General features: G+C 47.5%; 1 protein-coding gene across 1 annotated transcript in view; it reads left to right on the top strand.

Moving 5' to 3' along the window:
- ATP8A2 (ATPase phospholipid transporting 8A2) overlaps positions 1–14,031 on the top strand; it is a 468,564-nt gene that overhangs the window by 218,348 nt on the left and 236,185 nt on the right. Inside the window, exon 26 of the mRNA XM_077745423.1 lies at positions 5,155–5,265. Coding sequence (XP_077601549.1) covers positions 5,155–5,265 — 111 coding nt within the window. The remainder of the gene's footprint in view (positions 1–5,154; positions 5,266–14,031) is intronic.

The raw sequence follows: 14,031 nt of genomic DNA, 5'->3' as shown, positions 1-14,031 counted from the left end.
GCGGGTCGGGGGGGTCAGGGGTGGGGGCGGGCAGGCGCTGAGGCCTCGCACGGGTCAAGGGGCGTGTCGACCGCCGTCCCGTCCACCAGCACAGGTGTCCCCTGGGCACCGAGGCCTGGCCGGTGCTCGACCGTCAGTCCAGCCCCGAGAGGTCTGCCACCCTCCTGAGGCTGTCTAGACACCCTGGCCAGAGAGTTTGCATTTCTCTGCAGCCTTGATCTTATGCAGTTTGAAGGCCCTGCGCTGCTGGCTGTTGCAGTTGTTGTGGCTGCTGTTGCCAGCGGGGAGGTTGGTGGAGCCTTCTGTGCTCCTGACCAGGCGTCTTCCTGACAGATAGGCCTCTGATCCTGCCGGTGATGCTCTCTCGCCCTCAACGCCCATCTGCGGCGAGCCCTGTCCCCTCCACCATCCCGTGCTCCGGAACGGCTGTGCTCACAGCCTCACTTCTCTACCATCCCCATCCCAGATCTCTCTCCTTCCAGAAGGTGCTAGAACACTGTCTCATCAGGCATGTAAGGTCAGGGGAGAGCAGTGGTTTACAGCCACCAGCCACCCTCTCTGTAGCCACAACCAGGGTGCTGCCCAGAGCTGCCTCTGGGAGATGAACCCCCCAGGGCAATAGCAAACAGCCTCCTGGCGTCAGGCCAGGCCGTTCCTCTCTGGATCACGTGTTGCCTGCAGAGGTTCCTAATGTACTTTGTAGTTAACCGGACAGATGACCTGACGATGAAACAAATGTTTGTTCCTCAAAGATGGCCAAAAACGGAAGGAAAATAGCCAGCCTCCTCACCTTAGGTGTGGCATCATCTAGATCATTTGCCCTGCTTGATCATCCAGAAAATCTAGCCCTCACCACAGACACTGGTCATTTCCTCCTGTCTGCAGGTTACAGTCACTTGTCATAAAATGCCTGCTCGTTTGGTGGTTTAGCCAGTGTTTTGTCATTTCAAGTTGTGTGTTAGCCTTAATCACGTGAACACAAGTAGTAATGGCCTTTTCTCCCTTCAAGCTGAAATCGGGGGCTGCATATAAAATGTGAGAGAGCTTCCAGCAATGCCAGGGCTGCAGGCTGGCCCGGCGCAGCGTTGGGGCTCACCTCCCCGGAGTGGGCTTCTGCATTAGATCACCTCTCAGGTTCCCTCCCAGCTTGTGGTTCTGCAAACACAGGCAGGAATTTGCCAAATCCTCCTGGCTCTGGAAAGTACATGAGATCAAGCTTGTTTCTCTGTTGATTTCAAGTAAATCCTCAAGGTAATTGCTAAAGTCGGTTGGGGAAGGAATTCTGATTTTACAGGTGGGAACACGGGAGCTCCTTCACATTAGGTAACCTGCCTTAGGTCTGAGCACCCGGGGTCAGAGAACACCAGACCTGCCCGTGACCTTGGGGGACCAGCCCCACACACCTGCCCATTCACTTTCCGGAGTCAACCACTCCGAGGCCTGTGAGACTCCCGCTTCCTGTAGTCTGTCAGCAACTGTGGATGTTATACACCCCAGCATTATTAAATACTTGAGTTATAGCATCATGTGGCTGGAAGGGACCCTTAGAGGTTTCCTAGGAGTTCCAGGAAAATATTTGTCTGTCTTTTTCTTTAAAATGTCTGGGGAAGGGAGATTCTGTGACCTGCTTTATTGAAACTGTGCACTAACAGGCTGTGGAATCCGGAGCAATGATTGCTGTCTTCAGGTGGAAAGCATCAAAGCAGGGTAGGGAGGGGGAGAGAGGTAGAGTGAGGGGTCTCTGTGCCCTTCCGGTGTAATAGCCACCGCCAAGGGAACTGATGCGCGGCCCCGGCTCCGTTGTTCCTCCTGCCCGTGATTAGGGGAGGGTACCCTTCCTCCTCGCCTTGCCCTTCCCGCCCGACCTGGGCCTCTGCCACTTTGGCGAGGCGTTAGAGACACCCCGATTTGAGGCGCACCCTTGCCCCCAGCAGAACGACAAACATGTCTGGTGGACGTTAACATCTTGCGCTTGGTCTTTTTATTTCACGTGGGTGGATGAACACGTTTTTGCTCGGATCTTTGAGGAAGTGCCCCGGAAGGCTGTGCACAGAAGAAAAACAGGGAGCTCCCAGGCCCGTCCTTGGGGGGGAAATGACTCAAGAGGCCAAGCTCTGGATGCACTGCTTTTCTGCCTGCCTGCGCTTTTATCCGCAGAGCCGGCCGCCCGTGTGCTGCTGTCTTGCCCGTGGGCAGCCTGCGCTGGGGACTGGAACCCGGCGCCTCCGCCCTCGCTGCCACTCTCCTCAGGACAGGGCTGTTCCTGCCCCCTACCTTCTTAACGCTTTTTGGACGACCTCATGAAAATAGCATTTTGATGTAGGAGATATATATGTTTATATATTTCCTGAAAGCAGATGGTCGCAGCGCTCCAGTTGAGCCGTTCCGGATGACTCCAGCAGATGTTCTCTGTGCCCACCGAAGTTTAACATCGGGGGGTCCAGGTCAAATGCAAACTTCTTTTTTATTTGTTTAGCCAGCTATTTTATGATTCCCCAATCCCCCTTGGAATCCTTAATGAGCTTTTATGGGGAGTTTTCTTTTTCCATATGCACCGACTCCGGGCATTTCGAAGTGGCCATTTAGCTCTCAGAGTATGTAGTGGGGTGACCGCCTCACCCCCATCTCCTGGGAGATCTCATGAAACGTGACATCGTATCAGGTCTTTAGGGCTTGTGGAGACTATTATGTGATTTCCTCTTGAAAGAAAATGTTTTTTTTTTTTTTAAATACTACATTTCCAGTCAGAGATTTTCTTTTCTACAGTTACATTTAATTTCAAAAAAATTTTTATGTTGTATTTATTTCTGAGAGAGAGATAGAAAGAGAGAGAGAGAGCACGAGCGTGCAGGGGAGGAGTAGAGAGAGAGGGACACACAGAATCCGAAGCAGGCCAGGCTCTGAGCCGTCAGCACAGAGCCCGAAGCGGGGCTTGAACCCACAAACCATGAGATCACGACCTGAGCCGAAGTTGGACGCTTAGCTGACGGAGCCACCCAGGCACCCCAGTTAAATTTAATTTCAAAAGTGATCAGAAATTAATAGGCAGTTTGCCGTATCAACAGAATTTTTTTTTGCGTGAATCACTCTCTAGTTTAAAAAATATTTATTTATTTTGAGAAAGAGAGAGGGGAGGGGCAGAGTGAAAGAGAGAGAGAGAGAGCGAATCCCAAGCAGGCTCCACGCCGTCAGTGCAGAGCTCCTTATGGGGCTCAGTGTCACAGACTGAGATCATGACTTGAGCTGAAGTCAAGAGTCAGACGCTCATCTGACTGAACCACCCAGGTGCCTCTCTACTTTTTAAAATTTAAGTTTGAGTAAGTTAACATACAGCGTAGGATTGGTTTCCAGAGTAGAATTTAGTGATTCACCACTTACATACAACACCCAGTGCTTATCCCAACAAGTGCCCTCCTTAATGCCCATCCCCCATTTAGCCCATCCCCCCACCCACTTCCCTCCAGCAACCCTCAGTTTGTTATCTAGAATTCAGAGTTTAAGATTTATGGTTTGTCTCCCGCTCTGTTTTTATCTTATTTTTTTCTTCCCTTCCCCTACGTTCATCTGTTTTGTTTCTTAAATTCCACATATAAGTGAAATCATACGGTATTTGTCTTTCTCTGACTTATTTCACTTAGCATTATGCACTCTGGTTACGTCCATGTTGTTGCAAATGGCAAGAATTCATTCTTTTTGATCATTGAGTAATACTCCATCGTGTCTGTGTGTGTGTGTGTGTGTGTGTGTGTGTACCACATCTTCTTACCCACTCAGTTGATGGACATTTGTGCTCTTTCCATAATTTGGCTATTGTTGATCTAGCACGGCTATAAACACTAGGGTGCGTGTGCCCCTTGGAATCCGCATTTTTGTATCCCCTGGATAAATACCTAGTAGTGCAATTGCTGGGTCATAGGGTAGTTCTCATTTAAACTTTTTGAGGAACCTCCATACCGTTTCCCAGAGTGGCTGCACGAGTTTGCGTTCCACCAGCAGTGCAAAAGTGGCCCCTTTCTCTGCATCCTCGCCAACGTCTGTCGTTTCTTGAGTTTCTAGTGTCTGTGGATAGTCTCAGTATAGCGTGATGATCTCTCCCAGGAGAACGAGGCTGAGGACCGGGCTGTGACTTGGGAGTGGGAAACTCAGGGTTTGGCCTGAGGCAGCTGAGGGAGACATCAGTGTGATACAAGGCTAGTTAATGTGTAGAAATTGTGAATCCAAACAGGATTGCCCCAGTGCTGCATTCATACCCCAGCACGACACATCCCCAAACCAAACAACAGTGAAGAGTCAACCTCACTTCCTTCCCTCTAGCTCAGTGTTCACTTTGGGGACCTTTGTGAGGTAGGACACAGAAGGCAAAACCAGGCTAAGAGGAGGGTGAGGGGCTAAGATTCCAGTGATGCCCGAAGACCTCCTGCCCCAAAGAAGGTTCAAATATTTTCTTTAATATTGGGGTATTGCTCAACATTTCAGACGGCAAGAGCCTTTACATCACCGTCAACTTCAGATCTGCTGCTTCTCGGTTCTTTGTTCTTCTTGACTGCGTAGCACTCCAGCAGAAAGTATGTTGTCCTAGTTGGAAGCAAAACGGGGGGACACAGTGAGTGTAGAAGTGAAGGGTGTGTGTGTGCGGGAGCCCCTGAGCACCTCCGTGCACGTGCAGTTGCTTTCGACCTGCAGGCTGACCGTGGAGGGAGCTCATGGGTATATGCGCGTCCCTTTTGTCAAAAGGGTAGTGGTGCGCCGGTGTTGCTGTCCCTTGCTCCTGAAGTCACCATGAAATCTGATTGAATAGAAGCATCTGGTTGCTTTTCTCTTCTTCAATTCAAGTGGTCACCTTCTCCTAAGAGTTGAGCCCCCCACCCCCCAAAAAAACACTTATGTAAACAGAATGTCACGAGAATAACCACTGGAAGTCTACCCTCGCGGCCGGGGGAAAATAATTAGGTAGATTTAAGAGGAGATTGTCGTCTTCCCTGCACCTGAAAGCTTTGCCTTTAGTCTTCTCGGGAGTGAGTGGTTTTCCTCGGGTGACCTGCGCATCCGCACGCTCCGCTTTCCTTACTACTGTACCCGTCTCCCAAGGCTGCTCCGTGACCAGATTTCCTGAATGGTGGACGCTCCTGAACGTGGCTCTTTTCTCTTTCTCAGTTTTCCTACTTGGAGAAGCTCCTGCTGGTTCACGGTGCCTGGAGCTACAGTCGCGTCACCAAGTGCATCCTGTACTGCTTCTACAAGAACGTGGTCCTCTACATCATCGAGGTGAGCAAGGTTCGCCCCTTCCTTGCGGGAAGGCCTTCACATATTTGAGGTAATTTCAAGAAAGGCTCTTGTTGGTGGAAAATTAAAGGTGGGTGGGACCTGTGGAAAGCCGTGACACACGTGACCTCCTGGAAGCGGGGGGCACCTTGCAGATGGAGGGCCTCAGGCCGAGTCACGGTGCAGGGGGCCTTGGCGTCTTGCCCGAGTGGAGCGTCGCTGCCACTTGCATCCCGTACCTGCCGGGGTGGTCAGCGCCTGGGCCGCAGATGCGTGCACCTTTCTTGGTGGCCGCTGGGACATTTCCAGGCCAGCCAGTCATCTTTCTCTTCCCTACGATGAAAGAGCCTGATGTGTTGCTATTTTTCTCATGGAACGTCCACGTTACCCAAGCCTTGATTTGTCACTTCTGGGATAGTTGGACGATACGTACCTAAATGGGGAAGGTTTGGGATTCAGCGGGGAGTAAGCAAATAAGGTAATTCAAAATACGTCCTGAACTCACTGGGTTGCGAAGCTGGTTTTCAAGATGTTGATTCACTTGCAGGCACACTTATTTTGCTTGTGAGAGGGACTAGCGCAGGAGAGGGGTGGGCCCAGGAAAAAGTGGAACGGGCGCTTTCTGGTTGAGCTCCGTGGGAGCACCACCTGGACAGCTGTGCCGCAGGGGGTGGCTTTGCGGCCGTCGGGACTGATAGAGTTCCAGGTCTGTTTAGAAAAGAGGAAGCAGGCGGTCACTCCAGAGAAATAGAAAAGCAACGTTAATACGTATGGTGGTAATACCGCATTCTGTTAGGAGTTATTTTGTGTCTGATTTCTCAGTGCTTGGCAGAAATAATAACCAAGGCATAGATCAGCTTTTCCTGATGCGGCTCTTTAATATCCTCAGCTCAGGAAATTTAACAAGTGATTTGACTGGCCATTTCTTTACCAAGTTGTCTACCCTTTCCTATCAGATATTCAGGTCAAACGCAAAGGTTCCCATCACTCACTCTGTAACTGAACTATTAGTAATTTTCCTGAGTTGTGCAGGTTGTTCACTGCACAAGCCTGCCCAGCCGAAGGGGTAAATGGGGAAGAAATCTAGGAAAACCAGGAAAAAGAGATGCATTTTTCTAATTTGCACAAAGGCAGCCTACTCGCCATGTTTGCTACCATGTGCTGTAATGTGCAGCTCAGTCCACGCCAAGTAAGAACCTCTAGGTGTTTGGGTTTTATAGTTTCTGCCTTCCTTTTGTCTGTGTTACTATTAATTTTTTTGGAAGGGGGGCACTTAACTATGTTCTTCTGTTTCTGTCACACTTTTTTTTTTTTTTTGCCTCTGCAGTAGGGGTCACTCCTGAATGTCACTCGGGGTCGTAGATAATCAGTGCTGTGGCCTTCAGGAGAGTGGGAGCCCCTGGCCCACACGCCACCCGAGTTTTACATGCATTTTCAGCTCCCATAGCAGTTGGCTTCACAGGGGCTCTTAATAATCTGGTTTTCCTCAAAATCAGCAAACTACAGATAGTCTAGACTTCTTATCAGGACATTTTACATGAAGCCCCCAACCCTTAGGCTTCCCAGAACTTCTCCTGGGCGAGGCTGAGTCATTCACACCTCCTGTCTTGCCTTTTTTTTTTTTTTTTTTAACTTCAGGAGGGCTAAGGATGAGAAGAGTACAATTTTTGTCTGTCTGGAAAATTCTTTCTGGTTCGAAGCCCTGAAAAATGCCATGTGTGTTCCTTTATTTTTCCATTCTGGCTACACCATAGCTGTAAACACTCTTTAAAAACATTCTTGAGGGGCGCCTGGGTGGCTCAGTAGGTTAAAGCGTTCGACTTCGGCTTAGGTCAGATCTTACAGTTTATAGGTTCAAGCCCCATGTCAGGCTCTGTGCTGACAGCTCAGAGCCTGGAGCCTGATTCAGATTCTGTGTCTCCGTGTCTCTCTGCCTCTCCCTCGCTCACACTCTGTCTCTCTCTGTCTCTCAAAAATAAATAAATGTAAAAAAAATTTTTTTTAAAATATTCTTGCTAACGTTTCAAAACGAAACAAAGTCTCCGCCGCTCAGGTCTCCATTTTCTATTCAGTATTTCTCGGAGATTTAATTTGAAAGCCAAGAGAACAAAATCCTCAACTGAGCCTGGACAGAGCACCGAGTCAGTGCAGCGGCAACACGCACTGCAGGTATAATTTTAAAAACGGGAACTTTAGTGTGTTTGAAACCGAAAGGTCGAAGATTATCGTAATTTGATTTGCTCCTTTGCAGTAGACAGTTTTGCATTCCTGGGGTCACCTTATAACTAGCTGAGACTGAGTTCTATTAGGTATTTATTACTCTCACATGGTTTCCTTGTAGCGGGAGGAGAAACCCCTTGCAACCACCAGGAAGTTCTCCTCTTAAATGCCCTGTGATCTATGTAACTATCAGTCATTTAAAATACAGACTAAAAGCACTTTGGCAGAGAAAAAACCTGCTCAGGTGAGCGTGCACGCGTGCACACACACACACTCACACTTAGAGTCTTAGGCGTTATCTTGAACATCATTATGATTTGAGTTACCAAAAAAGATCGTACGGAAGACCTACGAGCCTGTGATGCTCACCTGCGACACTAACCTGTAAAACTTGCTTTTTCTGCAGAACACACAGCTCCTTCCTCACTTCCATACGGAACACAAATTGAACGTTCCCTCCACTCTCACCCGCGGCTCTCTCCGGAATATTCTTTCATGACCCTCTTCTGTGTTTGCGGAGATGTTTACATATACAAGCAGATCACTGTTTTTGCACACGTGCCCGCCTGGTCTGTAATGCGGTCTGCAGCTCATGTTCTACTTAACACTCTACTTTTGGGATCATCCCCATCGTGACATACAAGTTCATGGCTTGGTATGTCACAAAATGGCTTCTTAATCTATTTAGCCACTTCTATATTGAAAGCATTCAAGTCCTCTCCCTTTCACACACCAAAGGCCTTGTGGAATAACAGCTTTCCCTTCATAGGCCATAAGTAGGCCATAAATATTCTACTGAAATGATAGTGATCTAATTCGAGCATGGCCATCACGGTGCTTTGAAGGTCACATGTGATCAGTTTATATATCAGTACCACGGGCTCCTTGCTGACAAACCTTAATGCTATTTGACGTGTCTCATAAAATTTATGCAGGCCAAAGTAACCAAGTGATTAAAAAATAGGAACAAAATGATGGGGTCAGTGATTTCATGGTCACCCTGTTAGTAGGCAAACCAAAAAATACATAAACCTTGGCTCTCTGTTCCCTCCGTGATTGCCTTTGTTGAGTACTTCTTGCCCGCGTGATAGAAAAGACCACCAGCTCTGTCCTGTCGACCATCTATAATGCAGCCAGGATGGGCTTTCTGAACATCCGGTGGCTGGCGCAGTTTCTGTGACACAGGCTCTCAGAAGTGGTGGCAGCAAGTAAACAAATGTCACTGCCCTCCTCAGACCAGCAAGGGAGGGGCAGAGGGAGAGAGAGAATCTTAAGCAGGCTCCTTGCCCAGTGGGGAGCCTGACGCAGGGCTTGATCTCAGGACTGTGAGGTCATGACCAGAGCAGAAATCAAGAGTCAAATGTGGGGCACCTGGGTGACTAAGTCAGTTAAATCTCTTACTTCTGCTCAGGGCATGATCTTGCAGTTCACAAGTTCGAGCCCCGCGTCGGGCTTTGTGCTGACAGCTCAGAGCCTGGAGCCTGCTTCTGATTCTGTCTGTTTGTCTGTCTCTCTCTCTCTCTGCTCTTCCTCTGCTCTCTCTTTGTCCCCCAAGAATGAATAACAAAATAAATTGATTAGGATGACAAACTTTACGTTGTGTGTGTTTTACCACAGTTAAAAAGAAAATGCTAAAAATTTTAAAAAGAACATCGCAAGCACCTTGTCGATTTCGTTGTGTGGAGGGAGACAAAAATGTGTAACCAGAACTGTATGCTTTGGAAAGCTCATTGAAGGTTTGAAAAAGAAACTTAGCATGAGTTTTGTTTCGTATTAGCAATTAAATGCTCAGTTTGTGGCTGTGACCAGAGGGACCATATTTCTCAGAAGGTAAAATTCTCGCATGGACCAGACCGTGCAGGACGCCCTAGCCTTCTGGGGCATAGGGTTCCAGCCAGCTAGCAGGGGTTCATTCCTTGTTGACCGGAGGTAGGGGGCGGAAAAAGGGATAAAATTAGCGAAGGCAAGGAGATGGGGCCGGGTGGGATGTGTGAGCGGCCAGAGAAGGGGCTCTAAATAGCTAGACAGGAGTTTTATTGCTATTGAAAGCCAGGATTCCTTTTCTGTCCTGGAATAAGCAGGTGACATGGTAAAAGCAATTCCAGAAAATTTGTATGTCAATGTGTAGGGCAGATGGCAAGCAGAGACCTTTAATGTAATTGTGTAGTTTTAACCTAGAGCATAAATCATGACCCTTATGTGACTATTTCCTAGCATTCTTTATAAGCAGAAAGGAACAACTGATTTAAAAAAAAAAAAAAAACTGGTTGATTTCGACAATGGTAGACATTTACCTTAATTAAATCTAAAGATTGGGGGGGAAATTCGTATGCATTTTTGAAGTCCTTGTGTGACTGCTTGGTGATAATTCCCAAAGAGAGAAGGGTTGATTAAATCCTTTAAAGTTCCTATGCTGTTTAACAAAGTAGGGGTTCGTTATTCAGAATTTCCTGACTAGAGTACCAACATAATAAAGAGTTTCAAGGCGTGACGGCCTCAGCATGTTAAGCATTTACTAGGTGTGTGATGGTCTGTCCTCAGATTTTCTGAACCCCAAGGGACAGGTATGTTGGGAATGGAGGAAAGCTTCAGTGATAAAAATTTCAAATAGGAAAATAATAGGGAAGTAACGTGTTTTAACTTACATTTCAAAAAATTATGATACCGATCCATTTTATACTTTGATGTATAACGTTAAGAAAAGACACCAAATCATATTTGAAATAGAGGAGACTTTGAAATTGCTTATTATAATAATTATGATGGTGACTAGTTGGTGGCTCCTAATAGACTAATAATAACATGTAGGTATTGATATGAAAAATGAGAATTTTTATACTACTTAGAGTGTCTACTTATTTTTGGCAACATATATAAGAAATTTTAATGTTTTCTTGGGGTCATTAAACTGGTATGGGATACTGGCCAGGAACTGGGATGCGTATTTGGCATGGAGGTCTGGAAATAGCACTGAATAAGACAGATTTAAACCACTGCAATTTGAGACTGAATGCAACTAACAGAATTTTGTTGAAAGCTAATTAAGACTTGTCAGTATCTGACAAGCCTAAAACGAACCAAAAGCCTGTGCTCAAAACACTCCAAAATATTTACCAGCATTTCGTTTTCTGTACCCTAAAGCTAAAACAGTAAAATGAATTATGGTTCATGTATAAACTCCCATTCTCATCCAAAATATTCTCAGAGAAGTACTTTGAATTTACTTTTTCTGAAAACATTACATAATCTCTTTGGTTGTGATACAGGGTTTTTTTGCTCTTGGACCTCAGAGGTTTGGGAGGGGTTGCTCCACTGTTTAGATCCTTATCATTTGAAAATAATAATATCTCAGTTACTTGGAGGCGGCCCCTTCTTTCATTTATCATCTGACTAGCTGCTTATTTGTGGAGCCTTAACTATGTTAATGTGCGAAAGATGCTGTGGATTTGGTCAGCCGCCTTCCCAACTGGCTTCTGTTTCCCAAAAGTGACCCAGACTGCGTCGTAAATGGGGTGAGGAAGGCACTGGCTTCGGGTAGATTGTGCTTTAAATGTTAGAATCAATGAAGGATAGATGTTTTAAAACTTTAGGGGCGCCTGGGTGGCTTAGTCGGTTAAGCGTCCGACTTTCGCTTAGGTCATGATCTCGCGGTTCGTGGGTTCGAGCCCCGCGTCGGGCTCTGTGCTGACTGCCAGCTCAGAGCCTGGAGCCTGTTTCAGTCTGTGACTCCCTCTCTCTCTGACCCTCCCCTGCTCACGCTCTCTCTCTCTCAGAAATAAATAAAACATTTAAAAAAATTAAAAAAAAACTTTAAAATATCATCCAAGAACATTTCCTCCTTTTAGTTATAATGCACGACTTGAATGCACCTGGAAAACCATGTATTTCATCCTTGACACATTAAGAGATCTCTTTGTGGTGAAAGACCAAATCCCCGATAGCTAAGCTTCCCTCTTACGTCCTGTGCGTCTGCCGTGTCAGAAGCGGCTTTATGTTTCCTGATAGAGTCCTTGTTGGCGGGGCTGCACTGGAGTCATGAGCTCGAAGCTAGCGTGTTAATAGGTGAAGGTGAATTGAGACTTATCGGTACAGGCTGTGACTTCATCAAACGTGAAACCGCCCGTTTTCTCGTAAAAGCTTTAAGCAGGTGCTGACTACCTCCTCCGTGGCAGGTGGAATGCTGGGACCAGGGGCCCAGACTCTGCAGAGTCTCCCGCTTGATGAGGGTGGTGGCGGCGCACAGCGTGAGTGGGGCTCCAGGGGCCCAGGTCTGGTGCCAGATCCTTTCCAACAACAATCCCAGCTTGTGGAGTCCACGCTTACCTGGGCGTTTCCTATTTCGAGCTGACAGTTATGGATCAATAATAACCATCTTAATATGTTGGAAGGAAAACTGTGTCAAGAAGGGCTTCCCAGTGGGCAATTTAAAAATGGGAGGCAAACCATGAGAGACTCCTGAATGCTGAGAACAAACTGAGGGCTGATGGGAGTGGGGGGAGGGGAAGGGGGGTGATGGGCACGGAGGAGGCCACTTGTGGGGATGAGCTCTGGTTCCAGTTGGGAAACCAACTGGACAATAAACTATTTTAAAAAAATAAAATAAAAATGGGAATTAACTAGAAGTAGGGACATTCCAAAGAGTCCTTGCCCCGCCTCTTGCGCCCTCATTCTCCAGGCACTCTGAGGTCATGGGATCCAGACGAACCCGGCTGCGCCTCTGCTCTTGGACACAAGTCGGGGATGCAGATAAGACTCGCACAGTTACAGGGCAGCGTGCTGGGTGCTGGCCTGCGGGAGCCCGGCGCGTCGTGTGCAGTGGGAACTCTCAGAAGTGGTGCTTTACAGCCGTGGGAGCCTCCGCTTTCCAGGATGAACCGGCCTAAGACCGGGCGGGGTGAACAGGAGCTGGTCAGGCGAGGGGGGACTGGAGGAGAGAGTCCCGTGGGCATGCCCGAGAGGGGCCACGCCTGCCTGCGCCACTGAACCCTCTCTGTTTACTCCGGCTCCGCGATAAATGTCACAGGTCACCAGGCCCTTAGTAAACAACAGGGAAGCAGTGCCCTTTGCTGGGTTTTATGCTTCAGTAGGAAGATGGCTNGGGGGGGGGGGGGGGGGAAGGAATTTTCTCTCCAAGCCTCGTTGGCTCCTGCCTGTTTATGGAGCTGGGAGTTTATCAGCAAAAGGTAGAGGGGTGGGCAGGGGTGATGGGGAGGAGTCTTTATAAAGCCAGAGAAACATTAGCAGTCTGGAGGGACTCCTCCCCTACAAGATAAACTATCACTTTGAACTTTGTAAAAATAGACCCTTGCTGCCTCTTCCATGTCACAATATATGCTTTTTTAATGATGTTTTTGCAGCTGTTTTACCTGAAAGGCTCATTGTAAAGATCCAACATTTAAAAAAAAAAAAAAGGATGTATTTAGGCACTGATGTTTTAAAGATTGAGTCTCTAAGTCCATAAAACCTCCCTGAAGGGGGGGAAAAGTGCAAGTCCAAAAGCAAAATCAGGCAAAGGACTCACGGGGTGATGTGAACTCTGAGAGGTGTGCCGTGTGCAGAGCTGGGCCTTCCTCTACAGTGCCCGTGTCTCCTGCCCTCCTGGCTCGGTGACAGACAAAAGTAACCCCAGCAAGGGGCTGGCTCATCACCTTGGGCGTTTCAGGCTTCCTTACTGCAACTCCTTCCCTTCCCTGTACGCCCTGTTGCTTTCAGACGTAACACCTGCGTAAGTCAGTGCTGGGTTCCCATCGGGAGAAGTTCTTTCTCTTTACCAAGTTGCTTGCGACGTCCCTAAGGGCAAGATTTCCTTTAATTCTCAGAATCAACTTTGTATGAGTGTCTCCGCACAGATGCCCTGCCCATGCCTGCGGATCCATTGTCCTCTCTGTACACCCAGGTGGCACCATTCTGAGCAAGTAAATTTCAATGACATTTGATTGAGAGTGGCTATGAGTCCAAGATCAAGAACACAGACTTCAGTTATAGGCTGTGGGAAAGATGAGGTGACAACAGAAAAGAGCACTTGCTGTAGCAGATGAAGGAGACAAAGGGGGTTCATAATGGATCATTCTACTGATGGAAAACCATTGTTTTTGGTTTTGGTTTCCAGAGGATCAGGAGCCAGGGACCCTCACTTCTCCTCTTCTCTAAAGTGGTCAAGGGCGCCTGGGCGGCTCAGTCGGTTAAGCGTCCGACCTCGGCTCAGGTCATGATCCCACAGTTCAGAGGTTCCAGCCCCGCGTTGGGTTCTGTGCTGACAGCTCAGGGCCTGGAGCCTGTTTTGGATTCTCTGTCTCCCTCTCTCTCTGCTCCTCTCCTGCGCACACTCGCTCGCTCTGTCTCTCTCTCTCTCAGAAATAAATTTTTAAAAAATAAACTGGTCAGCCTGACTTAGGAAAGAGAAATTGATTTTAGCCCATAGTTTTAAATACTTCGTTACAAGCATGTAAAGTATCATTATAATAATGCAATTCATCTTTCTTTTTCTTAGACTTAGGGTTTTTTTTTTTTTTTTTTTTTTTTGTTTTCCCCCTTTGTTAAAAAAACTTT

This window comes from Crocuta crocuta, unplaced genomic scaffold, assembly GCF_008692635.1.
Source record: "Crocuta crocuta isolate KB4526 unplaced genomic scaffold, BGI_CrCroc_1.0 scaffold258, whole genome shotgun sequence".
Lineage (NCBI taxonomy): Eukaryota > Metazoa > Chordata > Mammalia > Carnivora > Hyaenidae > Crocuta > Crocuta crocuta.
This window is presented reverse-complemented; position numbering and strand designations above follow the sequence as displayed.